We start from the raw sequence: 23,708 nt of genomic DNA on the forward strand, positions 1-23,708 counted from the left end.
ACTTTCCTCTCCCTGCTCCACTGCCGTGACGCGTTCCAGATTTCCTGGGCCCACTAATTACTTGAACCAGCCCTACCCCCCACAACTTTAGCCAAATGACCCCCAATTTCAAATGCCTTCCAATTATTATAAGCTAAATTACAATTGACAAGCTTCATTAAGAAGAATGGATGGTTTTGCCATTAAAATGGGCAGTGTAGGTGTTTTCCTGGCCTCCACTCACTGCCGACTATGCTCCCCCATTGACTTGCATTGGATTTCGTGTTTCGGGCGATACCCGACTTTTCGCGATAATCGGCCGATTCCACTCGACTCGACTTCTAAGATAGTCGGGTTTCGCGAAACACGACTCGACTCTAAAAAGGTCAAGGTCGCTCAACCCTAGCCGCCACAGTTTGTAAGTGTGAAAGAGAGACAACAGTACAGCAGTATGTTTGCATTCCATAATGGAAAGGCTTTAGTTTCCTATGTACCACATGCCAAAAAAATCGTACTTCTTCTATCAACACTTCATGATGATGCTGCCATCGATCCTGGGACTGGGGCAGAAAAAAAACCGGAGATAATTACATTTTACAATGCCACCAAAGGGGGTGTGGATACAGCAGATCAGATGTGCTCCAATTTCAACGTCAGCAGAAACATCAAACGCTGGCCAATGGTCATATTTTTTGCTATGTTGAATTTGGGTGGTATAAATTCACAAGTAATTTATCTTGAAAACAAGCTTGAACCACTCCGTAGACGATTGTATCTGAAAAAATTGGCCCATGAACTAGTACTTGGAGAGCTACGCAGGAGAAGCGTGAAAACAATCGGTATCCCCTCTCGCCTTCAAGTTCAGCTCAAAAGGTTCCGCCCAGAAGATGATGGTGAAAAGTCACCATCTGCACCACCTCACAAAAGAAGGAGATGCACCACCTGCCAAACGGAAAGCGGAACCAGAAGGCTTTCAAATTATGAATGTCTCAAATGTCATAAAGCAATTTGCCTGACACATGCAAAAATGGTGTGTAATTCTTCCTACTTGCTCTGCAAGTGTGACTTTTCTGGGGAAACCTCAGCATCTACTTCTGATTGAATATGTTTTTAATAGTACTTAAGGTACCTTAAAATTAAGTTTGTGTTCAAAAATTTTCTTTGTACATTTTTTTGAGAGAGTCGAACTGGGGACTATTTGGCGGGAGTTTTGAAAAGTTTGTATTTCATAGTTATTAGTTTTATGTTAAGTAAATGTTTTTTTTTTTTGCAACTGATTATGTGTAGTCTCTTTTATTACATCCTTATGAAGGTCACTGATCACTTTTAGAGCACTGAAATTGCAAACATTAGATATTATAGGTATTTTTCCAGCAGGCGCCTGACAGGCACATTGTATGTGAACTCGTTAGTCCGAATATTATATGTGACGGAGGGTTAAATTAAAGCAAAATTAATGATCTTGCAATCTTCACACTTGCCCAGTGGGGCTTTTTTTCACTCATACGTCCCTATCTTTCAGGAAGAGTTTTCAGCAGTTTCCATATCAGTAGAGGCAGGATTACAATGACAGGTAACATTTGTGTACGCAGCTGATAACACAGGATTCACAATAGGGGATATCCCAGCTCACCTCCTCCCATACAATGACTGATAACACCTCTATATACAGTAGATAATACAGGATCCACCATTCACAATAGTTGATGTCACAGCTCACCTCCTCCTCCTGTACAATGACTGATAACACCTCTATATACAGTAGATAACACAGGATTCACAATAGGGGATATCCCAGCTCACCTCCTCCCATACAATGACTGATAACACCTCTATATACAGTAGATAACACAGGATCCACCATACACAATAGGTGATATCACAGCTCACCTCCTCCTCCTGTACAATGACTGATAACACCTCTATATACAGTAGATCAGAGGTCCCCAACTCCAGTCCTCAAGGCCCACCAACAGGTCATGTTTTCAGGATTTCCTTTGCATTGCACAGGTGATGCAATTATTACCTGGGCAAAACTAAGGAAATCCTGAAAACATGACATGTTGGTGGGCCTTGAGGACTGGAGTTGGGGACCTCTGCAGTAGATAACACAGGATCCACCATTCACAATAGGTGATGTCACAGCTCACCTCCTCCTCGTGTACAATGACTGATAACACCTCTATATACAGTAGATAACACAGGATCCACCATTCACAATAGGTGATGTCACAGCTCACCTCCTCCTCCTGTACAATGACTGATAACACCTCTATATACAGTAGATAACACAGGATCCACCATTCACAATAGGTGATGTCACAGCTCACCTCCTCCTCCTGTACAATGACTGATAACACCTCTATATACAGTAGATAACACAGGATCCACCATTCACAATAGGTGATGTCACAGCTCACCTCCTCCTCCTGTACAATGACTGATAACATCTCTATATACAGTAGATAACACAGGATCCACCATTCACAATAGGTGATGTCACAGCTCACCTCCTCCTCCTGTACAATGACTGATAACACCTCTATATACAGTAGATAACACAGGATCCACCATTCACAACAGGTGATGTCACAGTTCACCTATTACCATCAACTCAACCTTTGCACATTCCCATTAGATGCTTCAATATAAAAAAGATAGGATCTGACTGTTTGTTGCTGCTAATGTACATGTTTTATTTCCAGAAACAGGAAGTTAGAGCCTAAAAAAAATCCCGACTGGCCGATGTGAGATTAATACAGATTGTGATATGAAAACATTAAAACACATTTAACACAAAAAAACATGCAACGTGTAAACAAGAGGTCACTTTCTGATAAAACCTTTTGTATTAAGCCAAAGTTTAAATGATGATTTATATAGGAAGGCAGCCTGCAGAATCCACTACAATAGCCGCGGCTTCTGTGAGTCTTAATAGTATGAGCCACATGTTGCGGTACAGTCGCATGAGCCCGCGCCATTTCCTCTGTGCTCAGCCTCACTATCTCAGGAAACGGTGGTCTTGCTGGTTTCCATGTTGGACCAAAGTAGATGCCATGGACCTTCCTGTGCCGTGTACTGGTGTGTGATGAATGATGGTGGTACTATTAAGTGCTGCTTGTTATTGCTTAATGTTTGGCTGATTACGGGATGGCGGATTTGATCATTCTCGGTGTTAGCGGCCACTGCCCTCTGCCATCTGACTGCTCTGGAAGCTTCGTGCCCGCGCTCGGCTTGTGTATAGGTTTGCTTTGTCCCATGACACTTAACATTTTCCACTCCAGTGGGCCCAGTTGTAAATAGTCCTATAAAAATGTAAAAGAAAAGTCAGCACGTTGTGTAATAAAGTTCTCAATAATATACTTTTTGTAGCGATTCCTTGCAGTTGAAGTGTCTTGCAATTAGTGAATTCATCATATTCATTGGTTATAGTCACAGGATGCACCTTTGGATTCATTAAAGGGGATCTGATGGCATTTTTTTTTTGTTATGTAATCAAAGATCAGCATGATGTAGGGGCAGAGACCCTGATTGCAAGTGATGTCTTTTAGTAGACTGAGTTTTGATGTTTCAATACAATCAGTGTTTTATTAGCAGGAGATTATCACTACAGGACTAGGTGTCTTGTACCTCCTAGTCCAACCCTGCCCCCAGCCCCTGATTGGCAGCCTTCTATACAGTGTATACAGGAAGCTGCCAATCAGTGGTGGGGGCGGGGTCATACAGTGCTCAGCATTTCCAGCTCTGCTAGATCTGCAGCAGAGAAAACTGTGATTGTATCACGACTGCTGCACCAGTAAACTAAGTGACACATCACTGGAATCAGAATCTCTGGCCCTATTTCATACTGTTGTCAGATTAAACCTGCTGATTGATTCCCTTTAAGAAGACTTAGAGAGTGTTGTCTTGCTAATGCTGCTACCAAATAAGTCAATGTGCGGAGCTATAAATTAATAAGGATAGCTCCCTAAAATGACAGCAAAGCTTTTTTTTTTTCTTTTTTCCAGAGCAGAAACTCTCCAAAAACCACATATTTTGATTGAAGAGTTTCTGCATCAAAAACTTAACCGAAAAACTCTGTGTGAACACGTCCTTTACTCTACAGACTAGAACTCTGTGTGAACACGTCCTTTACTCTACAGACTAGAAAGTCTGAATCTGGTATCCGGCTCAGTGACAAAATTAATGTTTTTTGTTTTTTAAATAATCCCTTCCTGATTGTGCGACTTTTTGTTTGTTTTTTCCTTCCCATTGTTAGTCAGAACTTTATTATTATTTTTTTGTTGACATAGCTGTACGAGGGTTTGTTTCGCTTTGTTTTTTTTGCTGGATGAGTTGTAGCTTTGAAAGAGGCCATTCATTTTACCATAGAATGTCCTGAAAAACGAGAAGAAGAAAAAAGAATTATGGTAAAAAAAAACTGCAATTGTGCCATTGTTTGGACAGTGGCAATGACACTGTAGAGTGAATTTTCAGGTGAGAACGGGTACGGTGATACCAAACGTATATTCTTTTTATAATTTTTTATTTATTCAAATGGTGATAAAATGTAAACATTGGTTAAAAAAAAAATTCATTTTTCCGCCAATGGAGCTGGCTTTTTTTTTTTTTGATGCGTAATGTTTTGTAGTTTTTATTAGAACTATTTTGGGGTGTATACAACTTTTTTGATTGCTTTCTTTTGCATTATATGGAAGGGGGAACACTCACCCCAGTGTCACCTATTGGAGGTACAGTAGGTACCGGATATTATTGCTACAGAACAGAGAGTCTGGGTCTAATATAAGGCCTATCAGACAATTTTGAGCCAAGCTTCATATTATTATTGTTAATGTGAAACATTGAACAAAAAAACCCCCCCACAAAAGAATTGCTCATTTTCGGACTTCCTATTCCTTTTAATTGAAAGCTATAACAACCCTCTCACCGGGAAGCTTTTCTCCTCCTCCTCTAATAGATGGTTCAGCTCAAGATTTGTGTTGGAATTTGTCTCCTTTCTTTTCTCATAAATAACATCTTTGGCCTCGATTGTCTTGTACTTGTGTCCTTGATATTTACCTAGAGGCAAACACATTATTTATCCATCTTCTGTTCTTATGAAAGGTGAACCTGTGACGCTACGAAGGACTCGGTCATCTCATCGGCACCTAACATGGTGAAACCTACTGATACAGGATTCACTATTCACAATAGATGTCACAGCTCACCTCCTCCTCCTGTACAATGACTGATAACACCTCTATATACAGTAGATAACACAGGATCCACCATTCACAATAGATGTCACAGCTCACCTCCTCCTGTACAATGACTGATAACACCTCTATATACAGTAGATAACACAGGATCTACCATTCACAATAGGTGATGTCACAGCTCACCTCCTCCTTCTGTACAATGACTGATAACACTGCTATATACAGTAAACACAGGATCCACCATTCACAATGGATGATGTCACAGCTCACCTCCTCCTCCTGTACAATGACTGATAACACCTCTATATACAGTAGATAACACAGGATCCACCATTCACAATAGGTGATGTCACAGCTCACCTCCTCCTCCTGTACAATGACTGATAACACCTCTATATACAGTAGATAACACAGGATCCACCATTCACAATAGGTGATATCACAGCTCACCTCCTCCTCCTGTACAATGACTGATAACATCTCTATATACAGTAGATAACACAGGATCCACCATTCACAATAGGTGATGTCACAGCTCACCTCCTCCTCCTGTACAATGACTGATAACATCTCTATATACAGTAGATAACACAGGATCCACCATTCACAATAGGTGATGTCACAGCTCACCTCCTCCTGTACAATGACTGATAACACCTCTATATACAGAAGATAACACAGGATCCACCATTCACAATAGGTGATATCACAGCTCACCTCCTCCTGTACAATGACTGATAACACCTCTATATACAGTAGATAACACAGGATATACCATTGACAATAGGTGATGTCACAGCTCACCTCCTCCTTCTGTACAATGACTGATAACACTGCTATATACAGTAAATAACACAGGATCCACCATTCACAATGGATGATGTCACAGCTCACCTCCTCCTCCTGTACAGTGACTGATAACACCTCTATATACAGCAGATAACACAGGAGCCACCATTCACAATAGGTGATGTCACAGCTCACCTCCTCCTGCACAATGACTGATATCACCTCTTCCAGCCTGTAAACCAGGAGAATAAAACATGGACTATGGTAGCATACGTCACCATTTCATCCGGCCGGGCACACTGCACAATCCTCTACAGCCTCTGTTAAACTAGTGTGATGGGACATTTTCATGGTGTGTACGATAGATATATGTGAACAGGGCCCAAGGCCTCTCTCAGGAAGGGTATCCAGTCCTGTCTCTAAATTAGGACTTTTACAAAATTCAATTTTTTTAAGAAATTTTAGAACCTGATCTTGAGTCCAGGTCAAGTTTTTCAAAGCCTTCTAGTAATCCATACTCTGATAGATCCAGACCGGCCATCTGAGTCACAAACGTGTTCCTACAATAGAAGAACATGGTTTAGAGAAGAGCCTGACCCTACTAGAGCTGGTCACCTGTCCTACCTCTCCACCAGTACTGGGGCTAGACCATTACATGGAGTCCTGTTCTCATCAACATCATCGTGTGAGTGGAGAGAGCGCTGCCTCCACTACCAGATCAGCACACTCCTTTCCTGAAATACTCTGTCCTGCTGGAAAGACTATATTTAAAAAAAAAAAAAATTTATTCCTTGCTTGTCCTCTTTCATCTCCTATCATGAAACTGCCCCTATTATACATTGAATGGCCACTTTATTAGAGACATCCATCCAGTAGCACGTCGGACATTTCTGTGCTCTGTGGAGGACGGGGAAGAAAAGGAAATGCAGTCATCTCTCTAGAACCAATCCATGACTATACTGAAGATGGTCGGCCATATCGCTTAGGTTGGGCAGCACGGTGGCTCAGTGGTTAGCACTGCAGCCTTGCAGCGATGGAGTTTTGGGTTCAAATCCCACCAAGGACAACATCTGCAAGGATGTTCTCCCCGCGTTTCCTCCGGGTTCTCAGGTTTCCTCCCACATTCCAAAGACATAGTGATAGGGAATTTAGATTGTGGTCCTCATCGGGGACAGCGATGATAATGTGTGCAAACTGTAAAGCGCTGCGGAATATGTTAGCGCTATATAAAAATAAAGATTATTTATTATAATAGGTAAGGCCCTACTGTTCAAATGTCCATCTTCAGTTAACAGAAGAGCCAGGTTCTGCCAAGAAAACCTTCCACCACTATGATTGCACCTTCATCAGCCTGTCAAGGACGGGGTTATCCATCCACAGGTATATGGAGAACCTGGATGTGCCAAGAAAACCTTCCACCACTATGATTGCACCTTCATGTAAAGGACGGGGTTATCCATCCACAGGTATATGGAGAACCAGGGTGTGCCAAGAAAACCTTCCACCACTATGATTGCACCTTCATCAGCCTGTCAAGGACGGGGTCATCCATCCACAGGTAAAAGGAGAATCTGGATGTGCCAAGAAAACCTTCCACCACTATGATTGCACCTTCATGTAAAGGACGGGGTCATACATCCACAGGTATATGGAGAACCAGGGTGTGCCAAGAAAACCTTCCACCACTATGATTGCACCTTCATCAGCCTATCAAGGACGGGGTCATCCATCCACAGGTAAAAGGAGAATCAGGGTGAGCCAAGAAAACTTTCCTCCACCGTTACTGCATGCCTACCAACTTGTCAGAAGGGGTCATCCATCCACAGGTAAAAGGAGAACCTGGATATGCCAAGAAAACCTTCCTCCACAATGATTGCACCTTCATCAGCCTGTAAAGGACGGGGTCATCCATCCACAGGTATATGGAGAACCAGGGTGTGCCAGGAAAGCTTTCTTCCACTGTTCCAGCACCTCCACCAGAGAGGTGTCCTGGACCCATGCTGCTTGTGCCAAAGTCTGATCCTTCCATCAGCGCGGTGCAACGAGAACCCGGATTCATGTGACTGGCTGATGTTTTTATGCTGCTCTGTGACACAGTTTTTGCGCTTTTTTTTTTGCCCACTTGCCTTTCTATTTTCTTTAGACATTAACGGTCAGCTGATGTTACCAACTCTAAGGAACATACAAGATGTAAGTTGGATGTCAGCGTAGCATTCAGCTGCGGTTTTCTTGACTGTACGGCAAAATAATTCCTAACCTCCTCCTCAGACCCAATTCTTTGTCCACAGGATCCTCTTTTTCTGGATGTTTTTCCTCGATCACATCAGTCTCTGTATACTCACGGCATCGATCACGTCATTCTCTGTATAATCACGGCATTGATCACGTCATTCTCTATACTCACGGCATCGATCACGTCATTCTCTGTATACTCACGGCATCGATCACGTCATTCTCTATACTCACGGCATCGATCACGTCATTCTCTGTATACTCAAGGCATCGATCACGTCATTCTCTATACTCACGGCATCGATCACGTCATTCTCTGTATACTCACGGCATCGATCACGTCATTCTCTATACTCACGGCATCAATCACGTCATTCTCTGTATACTCAAGGCATCGATCACGTCATTTTCTGTATACTCACGGCATCGATCACATCAATCTCTGTATACTCACGGCATCGATCACGTCAGTCTCTGTATACTCAAGGCATCGATCACGTCATTCTCTGTATACTCACGGCATCGATCACGTCATTCTCTATACTCACGGCATCGATCACGTCATTCTCTGTATACTCACGGCATCGATCACGTCATTCTCTGTATACTCACGGCATCGATCACGTCATTCTCTATACTCACGGCATCGATCACGTCATTCTCTGTATACTCACGGCATCGATCACATCATTCTCTGTACTCACGGCATCGATCACGTCATTCTCTATACTCACGGCATCGATCACGTCATTCTCTGTATACTCACGGCATCGATCACGTCATTCTCTGTATACTCACGGCATCGATCACGTCATTCTCTATACTCACGGCATCGATCACGTCATTCTCTGTATACTCACGGCATCGATCACATCAATCTCTGTATACTCACGGCATCGATCACGTCAGTCTCTGTATACTCAAGGCATCGGCATCGATCACGTCATTCTCTGTATACTCAAGGCATCGATCACGTCATTCTCTATACTCACGGCATCGATCACGTCATTCTCTGTATACTCACGGCATCGATCACATCATTCTCTATACTCACGGCATCGATCACGCCATTCTCTGTATACTCAAGGCATCAATCACGTCATTCTCTATACTCACGGCATTGATTACGTCATTCTCTGTATACTCAAGGCATCGATCACGTCATTCTCTGTATACTCACGGCATCGATCACATCAATCTCTGTATACTCACGGCATCGATCACGTCAGTCTCTGTATACTCAAGGCATCGATCACGTCATTCTCTGTATACTCAAGGCATCGATCACGTCATTCTCTATACTCACGGCATCGATCACGTCATTCTCTGTATACTCACGGCATCGATCACGTCATTCTCTATACTCACGGCATCGATCACGTCAGTCTCTGTATACTCACGGCATCGATCACGTCATTCTCTATACTCACGGCATCGATCACGTCATTCTCTGTATACTCAAGGCATCGATCACGTCATTCTCTGTATACTCACGGCATCGATCACATCAATCTCTGTATACTCACGGCATCGATCACGTCAGTCTCTGTATACTCAAGGCATCGATCACGTCATTCTCTGTATACTCAAGGCATCGATCACGTCATTCTCTATACTCACGGCATCGATCACGTCATTCTCTGTATACTCACGGCATCGATCACGTCATTCTCTATACTCACGGCATCGATCACGTCATTCTCTGTATACTCACGGCATCGATCACGTCATTCTCTGTATACTCACGGCATCGATCACATCAATCTCTGTATACTCACGGCATCGATCACGTCAGTCTCTGTATACTCAAGGCATCGATCACGTCATTCTCTGTATACTCACGGCATCGATCACGTCATTCTCTGTATACTCACGGCATCGATCACGTCATTCTCTGTATACTCACGGCATCGATCACGTCATTCTCTATACTCACGGCATCGATCACGTCATTCTCTATACTCACGGCATCGATCACGTCATTCTCTGTATACTCACGGCATCGATCACGTCATTCTCTATACTCACGGCATCGATCACGTCAGTCTCTGTATACTCACGGCATCGATCACGTCATTATACTCACGGCATCGATCACGTCATTCTCTGTATACTCAAGGCATCGATCACGTCATTCTCTGTATACTCACGACATCGATCACGTCAGTGTCTGTATACTCACGGCATCGATCACGTCACTCTCTGTATACTCAAGGCATCGATCACGTCAGTGTCTGTATACTCATGGCATTGATCACGTCAGTCTTTGAATACTCATGGCATCGATCACGTCAGTCTTTGTATACTCACGGCATCGATCACGTCACTCTCTATACTCAAGGCATCGATCACGTCATTCTCTGTATACTCACGGCATCGATCACGTCATTCTCTGTATACTCACGGCATCGATCATGTCATTCTCTGTATACTCACGGCATCGATCATGTCATTCTCTGTATACTCACGGCATCGATCACGTCATTCTCTGTATACTCACGGCATCGATCATGTCATTCTCTGTATACTCACGGCATCAATCACGTCACTCTCTGTATACTCAAGGCATCGATCATGTCAGTGTCTGTATACTCACGGCATCGATCACATCACTCTCTGTATACTCAAGGCATCGATCACGTCAGTGTCTGTATACTCATGGCATCGATCACGTCAGTCTCTGTATACTCACGGCATCGATCACGTCACTCTCTGTATACTCAAGGCATCGATCACGTCAGTGTCTGTATACTCATGGCATCGATCACGTCATTCTCTGTATACTCACGGCATCGATCACATCACTCTCTGTATACTCATGGAATCGTATCCCCGACTAGTCTAGTACCGATGAACATCCTTCGTTCTAAGCCTTTCTGACCTCTCAATTTTCCCATTCTCATGAGGATTCATTGAATCTGATGCACAGAACATCGTGCACTGTTATGCTGTACTGTGGGGGTCATGCGACTAATTTCCATATGGTAAGGAAAGGGCCGGGGTCTCTAATAAAGGGGCCATTCATTGTATGCAGTTTTGTGAGTAAACAGGTCACTTTCCCCTACAAGATCACTGTAACAACTCTGCTGGCATCACAGCATGGCCTCACATCTCTCACACTATCTTACCCACTGCTCCAGGCCATGATGTGGTTTCTGTTTCATGCCAGCTCCATGTTCTGTGTGTCTGCTCTCTGCATGCCTCATGGCTATGTGTATAGGGGGCCGGCGCCTGAACTCTCTGGTTCTTATAGGAATCGGGTGCATCTGTCTAATCAGTTCCTGACCAATTATCAAGAGGCCTCCTGTATATAGTGCAGCTCCACCCTGTGCTCTGGGCCTGTGCAATGTGTTAGCTCAGTTAGTGTTTAGCTGCTGAGTTTGCCTGACCTTGCTCTGAGTTACTCCCTCTCTGGAGGCTTTTCTCTGTGCTATTGCCTTTATCTTGTTGTCCGCCCTCCAGGAGGCAGAATATCCTGGTCCCTGTGTCTTTGTCTCTGTGTCTTGTTCCATTGCCTTGTCTGTACTTTGTCCTATCTCGGTCTCCTTGTCTGTGGCTTCCTTCCCTGCTGTGTCTTTCCTTGTGTTCTCAGTCCGCTTATGCTCCGCACTCTTGCGGCTCTGCCTGCTATGTACCTTTGTGGCTTGATCTCTACTCCGCACTCCTGCGGTTCTGCTCCATTCTGCTCTGCTCCGCTCCCGTTGCTGCACTAATCTCTTGCTGCAGCTCCTCTCCACATTCCTTGTGGCTCCGCTCTGCTTAGCTTTTATTGCTGTGCTATCTCTTGCTGCTCTACCGCTCCTATTTGCAGCCTTGCAGTTCTCTTCCAGTCTGAACAGGTCCCAACCTGTTCCCTCTTACTTCTTTCATACTACATTTCCGTATCTGCACCTCATGTGTGAACAGGTCCCTACCTGTTCCTCCATATTACATTTCTGTACCTGCGCCTCCAGTGTGAACAGGTCCCTACCTGTTCCTCCTAACTACATATCCATACCTGCACCTCCAGTGTGAACAGGCCCCTACCTGTTCATTCATACACCACATCAATCAGTCCTGTGTTCTCTGCTGTGCCTTCCTATGCAGTGTTCCTGCCAGTCCAGCCGTTCCTGCCGTGCCTTCCAGTCCTGTGTTCCTGCCGTCCCTGCCAGTCCTGTGTTCCTGCCAGCCCTGTGTTATCTGCCGTGTCTCTGCCAGCCCTGTGTTATCTGCCGTGTCTCTGCCAGCCCTGTGTCTCAGCCATGCCAGCCTACTCGTCTGAGTTCCAGCCGTGCTCTTCTGCCAGTCCTGCCTAATGCCCGCACCAATCCTGGTGTTCCTGTCTCCCAAGTGGGATCAGCAGCCACAGCCAGACACCACCCTGGAGTAGCACCTGGCAGCTGTCTGCTGCACAAGCCTGACCTCACCATCAGAGGCTCCAGTGAAAACCCAAGCAGCTGTCATAGTCACGCCCCTTCCAGGGTAGTCTGGTTTGTGGCACAGTGGGGCGACAATCACATCCCTCTGCTCCCACTGCTGTCCTCCTCACTGATACTCCTGTGACCAGTAGGTACAATGTTTCTGCTGATTCCAGGCATGATACAAAAAGGGACGACACATAGCAAATCGACCCTCGAAGCCAGCGCCTGAGATCGGGCGGCTTACTGTACAGAGCTGAAATCCATCCGGATGGTAAAATTTCATATAAAATTATCCACCGTGAGTCATCGTGATGTGTGGGTTGTAAATGTAATCTGGGATCGGAATAATAATAATAATCTAATCCTTTTATCATTATAATATGGATGTATCTGTAGGGGTCGTGCACTTTACTTCACATCACAAAATGTTCCCAGCTCCAACCCGGATCACCCTGCCAGGCACGCACAATCGAAAACTTAGCCCCCGCAGGGTTCATTATTTATTCAAGATCTCTGCTATCTGTAAACTAATGAAAGACCAGTTAATTTGAGGCTTGTTCGGGAAGGGGGTAGGGGCACATCATCATGCCGTGGTTCTATTCACTGGTAAAGCAACAGCCTGTGGACATTGAGATACGAGGTGGTGAGTTCTCCTACAATGGAAGTCATCAAACAGAGGCTGGACAGACATCTGTCTGAGATGGTTTAGTGACTCCTGCTTTGAGCAGGGGGTTGGACACAACAGGGCCGCCATCAGGGCATTACAGCCGTGACTGGCGTATGGGGCCCGGTGAGCAGAGGGGGCCCGCATCGGGCCCCCTCTTACCTGCTCACCGGGCCCCTACCGGCAGCCGCAGGCTGAACCGGGCCCTTAGCGGCGGCCGGCGCCACAGCTGTTTAACGCTATTGACGTGCGGGCCCGCGCAGTAAAGCCGGACACAGGGGGGGCAGTAAAGCCGGACACAGGGGGGGGCAGTAAAGCCGGACACAGAGGGGGCAGAAAGCCGGACACAGGGGGGGGCAGTAAAGCCGGACACAGAGGGGGCAGTAAGGCCGGACACAGGGGGGGCAGTAAAGCCGGACACAGGGGGTGCAGTAAAGCCGGACACAGGGGGGGCAGTAAAGCTGGACACAGGGGGGGCAGTAAAGCTGGACACAGGGGGGGCAGAAAGCTGGACACAGGGGGGGCAGTAAAGCCGGACACAGGGGGGGGCAGTAAAGCCGGACACAGGGGGGGCAGTAAAGCCGGAAACAGGGGGGGCAGTAAGGCCGGACACAGGGGGGGCAGAAAGCCGGACACAGGGGGGGCAGTAAAGCCGGACACAGAGGGGGCAGAAAGCCGGACACAGGGGGGGGCAGTAAAGCCGGACACAGAGGGGGCAGAAAGCCGGACACAGGGGGGGGCAGTAAAGCCGGACACAGAGGGGGCAGTAAGGCCGGACACAGAGGGGGCAGTAAGGCCGGACACAGGGGGGGCAGTAAAGCCGGACACAGGGGGGGCAGTAAAGCCGGACACAGGGGGGGCAGTAAAGCCGGACACAGGGGGGGCAGACAGCCGGACACAGGGGGGGGAGTAAAGCTGGACACAGAGGGGGCAGTAAGGCCGGACACAGGGGGGGCAGTAAAGCCGGACACAGGGGGGGCAGTAAAGCCGGACACAGGGGGTCAGTAAAGCCGGACACAGGGGGGGCAGTAAAGCTGGACACAGGGGGGGCAGTAAAGCTGGACACAGTGGGGGCAGAAAGCTGGACACAGGGGGGGCAGTAAAGCCGGACACAGGGGGGGCAGTAAGGCCGGACACAGGGGGGGCAGTAAAGCCGGACACAGGGGGGCAGTAAGGCCGGACACAGGGGGGGCAGTAAAGCCGGACACAGGGGGGGCAGTAAAGCCGGACACAGGGGGGGCAGTAAAGCCGGACACAGAGGGGGCAGTAAAGCCGGACACAGGGGGGGCAGTAAAGCCGGATACAGAGGGGGCAGTAAAGCCGGACACAGGGGGGGCAGTAAAGCTGGACACAGGGGGGGCAGTAAAGCTGGACACAGAGGGGGCAGTAAAGCTGGACACAGAGGGGGCAGTAAAGCTGGACACAGGGGGGGCAGAAAGCTGGACACATGGGGGACAGAGTGCTGGACAGAGATGGGGCAGAGTGCTGGACAGAGATGGGGCAGAGTGCTGGACAGAGATGGGGCAGAGTGCTGGACAGAGATGGGGCAGAGTGCTGGACAGAGATGGGGCAGAGTGCTGGACAGAGATGGGGCAGAGTGCTGGACAGAGATGGGGCAGAGTGCTGGACAGAGATGGGGCAGAGTGCTGGACAGAGATGGGGCAGAGTGCTGGACAGAGATGAGGCAGAGTGCTGGACACAGATGGGGCAGGATTGGACACAGACGGGGCAGAGTACTGGACACAGACGGGGCATGATTGGACACAGATGGGACAGAGTGCTGGACACAGATGGGGCAGAGTGCTGGACACAGATGGGGCAGAGTGCTGGACACAGATGGGGCAGAGTGCTGGACACAGATGGGGCAGAGTGCTGGACACAGATGGGGCAGAGTGCTGGACACAGATGGGGCAGAGTGCTGGACACAGATGGGGCAGGATTGGACACAGATGGGGCAGAGTGCTGAACACAGATAGGGCAGAGTGCTGGACACAGATGGGGCAGAGTGCTGGACACAGATGGGGCAGAGTGCTGGACACAGATGGGGCAGAGTGCTGGACACAGATGGGGCAGAGTGCTGGACACATATGGGGCAGAGTGCTGGACACAGATGGGGCAGGATTGGACACAGATGGGGCAGAGTGCTGAACACAGATGGGGCAGAGTGCTGAACACAGATGGGGCAGAGTGCTGGACACAGATGGGGCAGAGTGCTGGACACAGATGGGGCAGAGTGCTGGACACAGATGGGGCAGAGTGCTGGACACAGATGGGGCAGAGTGCTGGACACAGATGGGGCAGAATGGAGAGATCATATGGGGCAGAATGGATACTCATGAGGACAGGATGGGAGAACATATGGCTGGAGCCTGGAATGAGACACACGGTGGCTAGGATGGCGAATATTACCATAGGGGCTAATTAAGGGATATTATTATTGCAGTGATGTATTTATTTTATTTTTTGAGTATACTGTTTTAAATGGGGGGGCGGTCCTGTTACTGTGTAGAGTGACACTATGTTGCCTTCTTCATGTGGTGTAATGTAGAAGTTGGGAAAATTAAGCGATGTGTTCTACAAGCGGAACTCGAGATAACTGTTTTATTTCCTGCAGAGACGAGTCCTGGCTGGATGAAGTGATGGCGGTCTGTGCTGGATGAGAGATGAAGGACTTCACCTAGAGACGTCACTGGTGAGTCAGTGTTACCTATACACTGACACTATACACTGTATACTATATACAGAGGTCCTGTGTACAATGTCACCAGTGATCACTGTATTACCTATACATTATATACAGAGCTCCTGTGTGTAATGTCACCGGTGATCACTGTATTACCTGTACACAGACACTGCTTAATAATTAGAGATCTCCTGTGCATAATGGCACTGATGGTGATAGTATTGTGGGTTTTTTTTTATTACTGATCAGTATTGTAGTATTCAGTCATTTGTGGTAATATGCGGTCTGGTCATGGTGTAGCGGTATTTGTTCCTTGTATTTTATATTATTCGATCACTGTGGTGGTAATATGTCATCTGGTCATAGTGCTGTGGTATTTGTTCCTTGTATGTGATATTATAGGTCATTTTAAAAATTGAAAAATAAATAAAAATATACCTAAATTGTATTGCATATTTTAACAAATATTTAGTAGGTTACAGTAGAGTAAGGCCCGGCCAAAAGTGTCTACCGTGTTATGGTGGCGGCTTAAAAAATCTTTTGGCCAAAACAAAAGCTGCCGGCTATATGTGTGATCTGGTGATGGGAACTGTCAATGTGTGATAGGTGAGAAGTGGAGATTTTCCAAGAGAGAGCGGTGGGACTGTGGACAGTTCGAGGGGTGGAGCGTGGAGGCGGGGCTGGGGTGGAGCCTGGGCGGAGTTTCAAGGGGGCCCCGAAAATTTTGCCAGTATGGGGCCCCGAAATTTCTAGTGGCAGCCCTGGGACACAAGGACCACGGGGGTCCCTTCCAACTCTAACATTCTATGATAGTAAGCAAAATGTTAAGGCAGAGAAAGTATGTTGGAAAGTTGCAAAACTTTTCATTATGCATCGATTGAACTTTACAAATTCAGACTGACAGTCTCCCTATTTGGTGCAATGAAGCGATCCGGCCTCCGCAGAGTTAATCCCGTTCACATCACTTATTTCTGCACTCCCGGTAATTGTACCTTGGTATTTTTAGATCATGAAGCCGACAATCAAAAAGATGATTTATTAATTGCAGATTCTCTTGCTCCATTTTGCAGACAGACACCTCCAGATCCTGAACGTCTTTCTTGTAGATATCAAACTGTAGGGGACAAGAAACGTTAAACACGATCTTATCTCTGTGACGGTCTCAAAGGGAATTTTCCTTTTTAAACCCCTTGTCAATTTTTTTTAGACCAATATTCTCTAATGATTCAGATGTTTTTAGTGGTCGGAGCTGCGTTTTTCTGATCCAGGGTTCCAAATCCCATGAAAAATAACAGAACTTAATTATAAAATTCTGTCACTTCTGGGGTGCTCACACTTCTGACCTCGGTTTCTAGCTATGGAATTACCTCTCGCTTTAACCATTCGTTTTCGTTAATCTCCCTCCGACTCTCTTCATCAATGTGCTTCACTGCGTCCTGAAAAAAAAAAAAAAAAAAATATATATATATATACATATATATATATATATATAACATTTTCCTTTGTTATCTGATCCTGGCAATTTTCTCAGTTTATCAAAAATAATGTATTGTATATCTACCAATCAGCCATGACAATAAAACCTCAGCCAGGTTAAGAGAATCACGTCTCCTGGAATGTTAGGCAGCAGTGAACGGTCAGTTCTAGAAATTGATATATGTCAGAAATCCTCGCACTTACAACCTTGGCCGCTATTAATGATGTTATTAATGGACTGAGGAAGGTTCAGCTGCTGAATGCATTTGGGTGAATCATCAAGGTCCGCTGCTGGCAGCTTCTTTGTAATCACCGACCAATGACGTCCCAGATGTGCTCGATGTTTTATTGCTATTCATAACGTTTCGGTCACAATTGACCTTCATCAGACAAACGGGTTACTTAATGTGTAATAAAGAGGGTATTGCACATAAATGTGCTGGGGAATCAGCATCAAATCACTTGGGTTTTCTTTAGGGATCCACATTTAGTATGTGCCGTATTTTACCTGTGTTGCGATTTCTCTGGTTTGATCCATTTTCTTCTCTGTTTCATTGTCTATGTCGTGTTTTGTTTTCTCCAAGTTTTTTCTGAAATATTCTTTTCAGGATGAAAAACAGAAATTAAATTAAAGAAGAACTCCGGCAGTTAGATGACAAATCATGGACAAGTTTCATTAGGGTGTCCATGATAAGGGACAATCACTATAGGGAAGAGGAGTTGGTTGTTTTTGTTAAGGTTTCAGAGGAATATGTTCAAGGATTGTCTGGAGACCAAGGACGGCCTGAAAGAGCAAACTACTGGAAACCGAGGATTGCCTGAAGCTCTAAACTACAGCAGACCAATGAATGACTGAAGCATTAAGCTACTGAAGACAGAGTACGGCCTCCAGGAAAAAACTACTGGAGACTAAAGACTGCATGGAAGACCAAACTACCATGTTCATATTCCAGAAAAAGAGATAAACAGCTTGGAACTATCAGTAAGGCAAAATATTTATTTTCATTGCTGCCCTGATTAATATGGTGCTATACTAATTGTTTAAAAACATGTAAAATCCAAGAAAAACCAAGGACCAGCGGCACTCACCATCCAAAAATCTCCTATTTCTTCAACACCTACTAAAAGTGCATTGCTTTAGGGAACAAACGGTTGATGATGGCCATTTCACGCGAGTTATGCGCTAGTTGCAGCGTGAAACGGCCGTTGTTAGCATGTCCACCTTGGATGGTGAGTGCCACTTGACACTGGTTTTTCTTGGATTCTACCAGAGATTAAGGCCTGCCTGAAGCATCGAACTTCTGAAGATGGAGGATTGTCTGAAGGACCAAACTACAGGAGACCAAGGAATGCCTGAAGGAGAAAACTTCTCCAGACTAATGACTGCCTGAAGTGACAAACTATGGAAGACTAAAGAATTCCTGAAGGACCAAACTATTGGAGAATGAAGACTACTTGAAGGGCCAATCTACCATAGACCAAGGACTGCCTGAAGGAGAAAACCTCTCCAGACTAATGACTGCCTGAAGTGCCAAACTATGAAAAACTGATGAATTCCTGATGGATCAAACTATTGGAGAATGAAGACTACCTGAAGGACTAATCTACCATAAACCAAGGACTGCCTGATGGAGAAAACCTCTCCAGACTAATGACTGCCTGAAGTGCCAAACTATGGAAAACTGAGGAATTCCTGAAGGACCAAACTATTGGAAACTGAGGACTACCTGAAGGCCCACTCTAACATAGACCAAGGACTGCCTTAAAAACCAAACTACCAGAGGTTGAGGAATGCCTGAAGTACCAAATTACTGGATACCAAGGACTGTCTAAAAGAGAAAACTTCTCTAGACTGAGGACTGCCAAATTATGGAAGACTGAGGACTACCTGAAAGACCAAACTACTGAAGACTGAGGACTGCCTGAAAGACCAAGCTACAATAGACTAAGCATCATCTGAAGGAACCAGCTACCATAATACCATAGATTTAATACCATATGTCGTACCAATCTACTGGAGACTGATGACTGTCTGAAGGTTTAAACTACAGGAGACCCAGGACTGCCTGAAGCATCAAACTACTAGACACCAAAAATTCCTAAAGTGGACAACTTCTAAAGACCACCTTAACTGTTAATCTATTAGAGACCAAGGACTGCCTGAAGCACCAAACTATTAAGCGTCAAGAGATGTATAGACTCAGGTAGTGGACACCTAGAGAGGTCTGGGCGATCACAGTACTATATATATATAAAATAAAACTGTCTACAGCACCAAACTTATGGACTTCATGAACTGTTCCTGGTACCAAACACCAAGAACTGACTAAAGTTCTAAATTATTTGGCACCAAACACCCGATACCACATGATGTATGGAGCAAAACAATGGAAAATGTGGACTACCTGATACACGTACCACAGTTTGTGTCTTGGGTCTAGAGCACCAAATTTTGCCATCAAAGACTGTCCGGGGACGCCAAACAATGGAAGACCAAAGGAAGTGTGAACTAATCAGACACTAAGGACTCTCAGGAACACCAAATAACTGGTCATCAAGAACTGTGTTAGGAGCATCATCATTCTAAAAATGCAAACAGAGTCACTGGGGGTATCGAAAGAGACAACATCCATGGTTCAAACCTACAGTATCCTGTATTGTTTCCACTACGTCTCTAAAATCCAATTTTGCTTGCACGCCTCCTGTGTGTTCTATGGCCGAGTGACCTTTTTTCACAACAGATACATAGCGATTCCTAACAAGTAAAGTGAGCGAACGTCATCTACTGTCTTGTCTAAATCCCACCAAACTGACCGTCTATTTCAGAGAAGTTCTGTTTAATGTCGCTGATCTCTTCCTGTAGGTGATTAATCTGTTTGGCGTGTTCCCAGCTTCCCACATTCTTATACTGCAGCCAGTAATCCTTCTCAGCTTCTGCTACCAGAATCTGATGCTCCAGACCATTTATCTCCCCGCGAAGCTCTAAAAACAAAGACGTAAAAGTCAGGAATGTAAGACGCCATGTTTTCCTTCCTCCATGTAGATGTGTGCCACAAGGTAACGATCTCACCAAGTGCAGTCACTTTTGTTTTTAAAGTGTTTCCATAGTAACAGACTACAAACAAACACTGTGTAGTCTGATGCTACAGTTATATTTCCTTCCACTTGTCCACCACTTTTTGGTAACGTGAGGAAATCAAAACTGGGAGGCAGATGGAATGAAGTACGACTGCAAGATTAGACTACACAGGGTGTATTTGTAGTCTGTAACCGTGGAAACACATCTCTGCATCAGAGCTGTATACAAAAGGCAAAAAGTTGTACGTTTTACCAAAAATTAAAAATCTTGTGCCTAAATAACTGGCGTACATAGAATCACTCCAAAATTTGCAACCTTTTTGATGAATCAGTCTAAAATATTCAGAGAGGCCACATTGGTGCATAAAAACAAACAGAAAACTAAACAACAAAAGACAACTTTAAAAAAAAAAGCAGCAATTTGTTCGCAAATAAAAAAAAAAAGTCACTAATTGAGAGCTATTCGTGCAAAAAAAAAAACAAACTGGTGAAAAAGCAATGATGAATCGAATTTCTGCAGCTGCATCCCCCTCTTCTCCGCAACTCCATGTCTTCTGTTCAAGTTTCCCCCAATTAAGGGGTTGTAATGAAGGAGTGGGTCAATTACGAGCTGCTCCATCCCCTCCCACTCCAATCTGCCTGTCTTCTTTTCCTATTTCTTCTCTGAATATTTGAGGTACTGAGGAGGGTTGCAGACAGGGAGAGGGGAAATACAAGCTTTATCCTAATATGAGGTTGGGGTGCCTCAATCCGTAGACTGCCATTGAATGCTGCTCTCCTTTTCTAGCTGGAAGCCTCGCACACAGGCATTAAAGGAAAGTTACTGCAGCTGCATCCCCCTCCTATCCCTCCTCCTTACCTTTTATTTACCTTGTTACTATTGATGAACTTTATCGGTGACTGAGGAGGTTTGTGAACGTTTTTAGAGATGGTGCGTGCAGGGAAAAGAGAAGGTGATGAAGATGCCACCGTTTATGTGCAATCAGAGTGATCTTATCTGACAGAGAGTAACCTTCAGTTACAAGGTCATCCCGAACAAGAACACCCCCCCCCCCCAGAGGATTCTCGTGAGGAATATTCGCCCTCTAATCCAAGCTCCTTGTTATTTGCTCCCTTCCCTTATACATTCCCATCTCATTTGACTAAGCAGATCCTTCGGCTTTCGAGCTCCACTTTAAGGGCAGACTGCGATACTTAATTGCTCTTAAACTAATAGTCTTTGCCGAGATCTGGGCTCTAGGGAGATAAATATTGAGTATTTCTGAAGAGCTGCGCAAAAAATAAAATATAAAAATAGTCTCGTTCCCAGGAGAATTTTCACTGGGAATATTACAGAGAAAATATCTTACCATGAATCGGAGTACTTAAAAGGACAGAACGACTAGAAATGAAGGTAAGAAACAACTCGAGAACATTTCTCAGTCTTTCTACAAGATCTTCTAACAAACCATCTTGGGAAAGAGTTGGAACTTCGAGTGGAAGCTCGAGGAAGGTTTCAGCCACAGCAAGCTGCCTCCCAGCCGGAAAAAAAACAAGTGCAACAACTTTCTTAAAACTTTCACTAGAAGGAGAAACCTGAGAAATGGACACATACAGAAGACTTGTCCCCGTTCTTTTTAGGTTTTTTAAACTATAGTGTTATCGTTCAAGGACACGACCTGTCTTGGTCAGGACAACATATCTTAGATGCAAATCAGATGGAAATTTAGATAAATTCTGCCACTCAGCAAAGCTGGTGTGAGAATGCCGAGCTGGCCGTTTCCCATGCCCGTCACAGCGTGAGAAAAGGTTTTATATTTAATCAACTTTGGATTTATCTGAGATCTGGTACGATGATGAGACTGGGGGGAAGGCGAGATCCAGCGGTGATGAGGCTCTGCTCACAATACGTTGGGACCCTACGCTTGGCGAATGTGGCGTAAAAGCTTTTGCTCACACGTAATATTAAACCCAAATTTGCACCTAAATTAGGGTAATATTCTGTGTATGGAGACCGCACAGAGTTTAGACTGGCTGGCTGATACAATTTAATATTTGGTCCAGTACCTTCAAATAGCATTTCCTTCTGGCGGATATATCCCCACTTCTCTTTTATCACCTCATCCACTTGTTCTCTGTTGACGACGTCTTTGGTTTCCATTTCTTTCTCCTGGGCCTTCGCCTCGCTGAGCAGCTCCTTAACGTGCACGGATTGCTCGGCTTTTAGGCGCTCGTTCTACGGGTTACATTAGAGTCAATGAGACTTGCTTACTTTTTGCTTAGCTATCAGGCGAAACCTTCTGCAGCCTCAGGGGGTATGCACAGCATCTGTAAAAAATAATCCTGACCCTACTCCTTCTGTCAGTAAAGAGGTCAGATGTTACTGCCTGCCCTCCTGCTGCCACTGTCTTTACAGTGGCTACTCACCCCCTATCAGCACTGCTGCCACCTCCTGCTCCTCTGCTGTGCCTGACCACCCTCGGCCACAATCATTAAGGGTAGCTGCCTGGATCGGGGGGGTTGACATCACCTATTGTGATTGGTGGATCCTGTGTTATCTACTGTATATAGAGCTGTTATCAGTCATTGTACAGGAGGAGGAGGTGAGCTGTGACATCACCTATTGTGATTGGTGGATCCTGTGTTATCTACTGTACATAGAGGTGTTATCAGTCATTGTACAGGAGGAGGAGGTGAGCTGTGATATCACCTATTGTGATTGGTGGATCCTGTGTTATCTACTGTATATTGAGGTGTTATCAATCATTGTACAGGAGGAGGTGAGCTGTGATATCACCTATTGTGAATGGTATATCCTGTGTTAGCTACAGTATATAGAGGTGTTATCAGTCATTGTACAGGAGGAGGAGGTGAGCTGTGACATCACCTATTGTGAATGGTGGATCCTGTGTTATCTACTGTATATAGAGGTGTTATCAGTCATTGTACAGGAGGAGGAGGTGAGCTGTGACATCTATTGTGAATGGTGGATCCTGTGATCTACTGTATATAGAGGTGTTATCAGTCATTGTACAGGAGGAGGAGGTGAGCTGTGGCATCACCTATTGTGAATGGTGGATCCTGTGTTATCTACTGTATATAGAGGTGTTATCAGTCATTGTACAGAAGGAGGAGGAGGTGAGCTGTGACATCACCTACCGTTCTTGGTGGATCTTGTATTATCTATGGTATATAGAGATGTTATCAGACATTGTAATCCGGCCTCTTAT

At 45.4% G+C, this 23,708-nt stretch overlaps 1 protein-coding gene across 2 annotated transcripts in view; it reads right to left on the minus strand.

Annotated features, from left to right (window-relative positions):
- Window positions 1–2,807: 2,807 nt before the first annotated feature.
- The window catches only part of CCDC83 (coiled-coil domain containing 83), a 45,839-nt gene continuing 24,938 nt past the window's right edge, over window positions 2,808–23,708 (minus strand). For both annotated transcript variants that reach the window (XM_069759294.1, XM_069759295.1), the window contains exons 4-11: window positions 22,546–22,714; window positions 20,236–20,403; window positions 17,930–18,021; window positions 17,313–17,381; window positions 16,938–17,059; window positions 6,435–6,526; window positions 4,907–5,037; window positions 2,808–3,284 (exon numbers count right to left, since the gene is read on the minus strand). In XM_069759294.1, the coding sequence (XP_069615395.1) occupies window positions 3,123–3,284; window positions 4,907–5,037; window positions 6,435–6,526; window positions 16,938–17,059; window positions 17,313–17,381; window positions 17,930–18,021; window positions 20,236–20,403; window positions 22,546–22,714 (1,005 nt within the window). In that variant the 3' untranslated portion in view covers window positions 2,808–3,122. The remainder of the gene's footprint in view (window positions 3,285–4,906; window positions 5,038–6,434; window positions 6,527–16,937; window positions 17,060–17,312; window positions 17,382–17,929; window positions 18,022–20,235; window positions 20,404–22,545; window positions 22,715–23,708) is intronic.

Source organism: Ranitomeya imitator, chromosome 3, assembly GCF_032444005.1.
Source record: "Ranitomeya imitator isolate aRanImi1 chromosome 3, aRanImi1.pri, whole genome shotgun sequence".
NCBI classification, from domain to species: domain Eukaryota; kingdom Metazoa; phylum Chordata; class Amphibia; order Anura; family Dendrobatidae; genus Ranitomeya; species Ranitomeya imitator.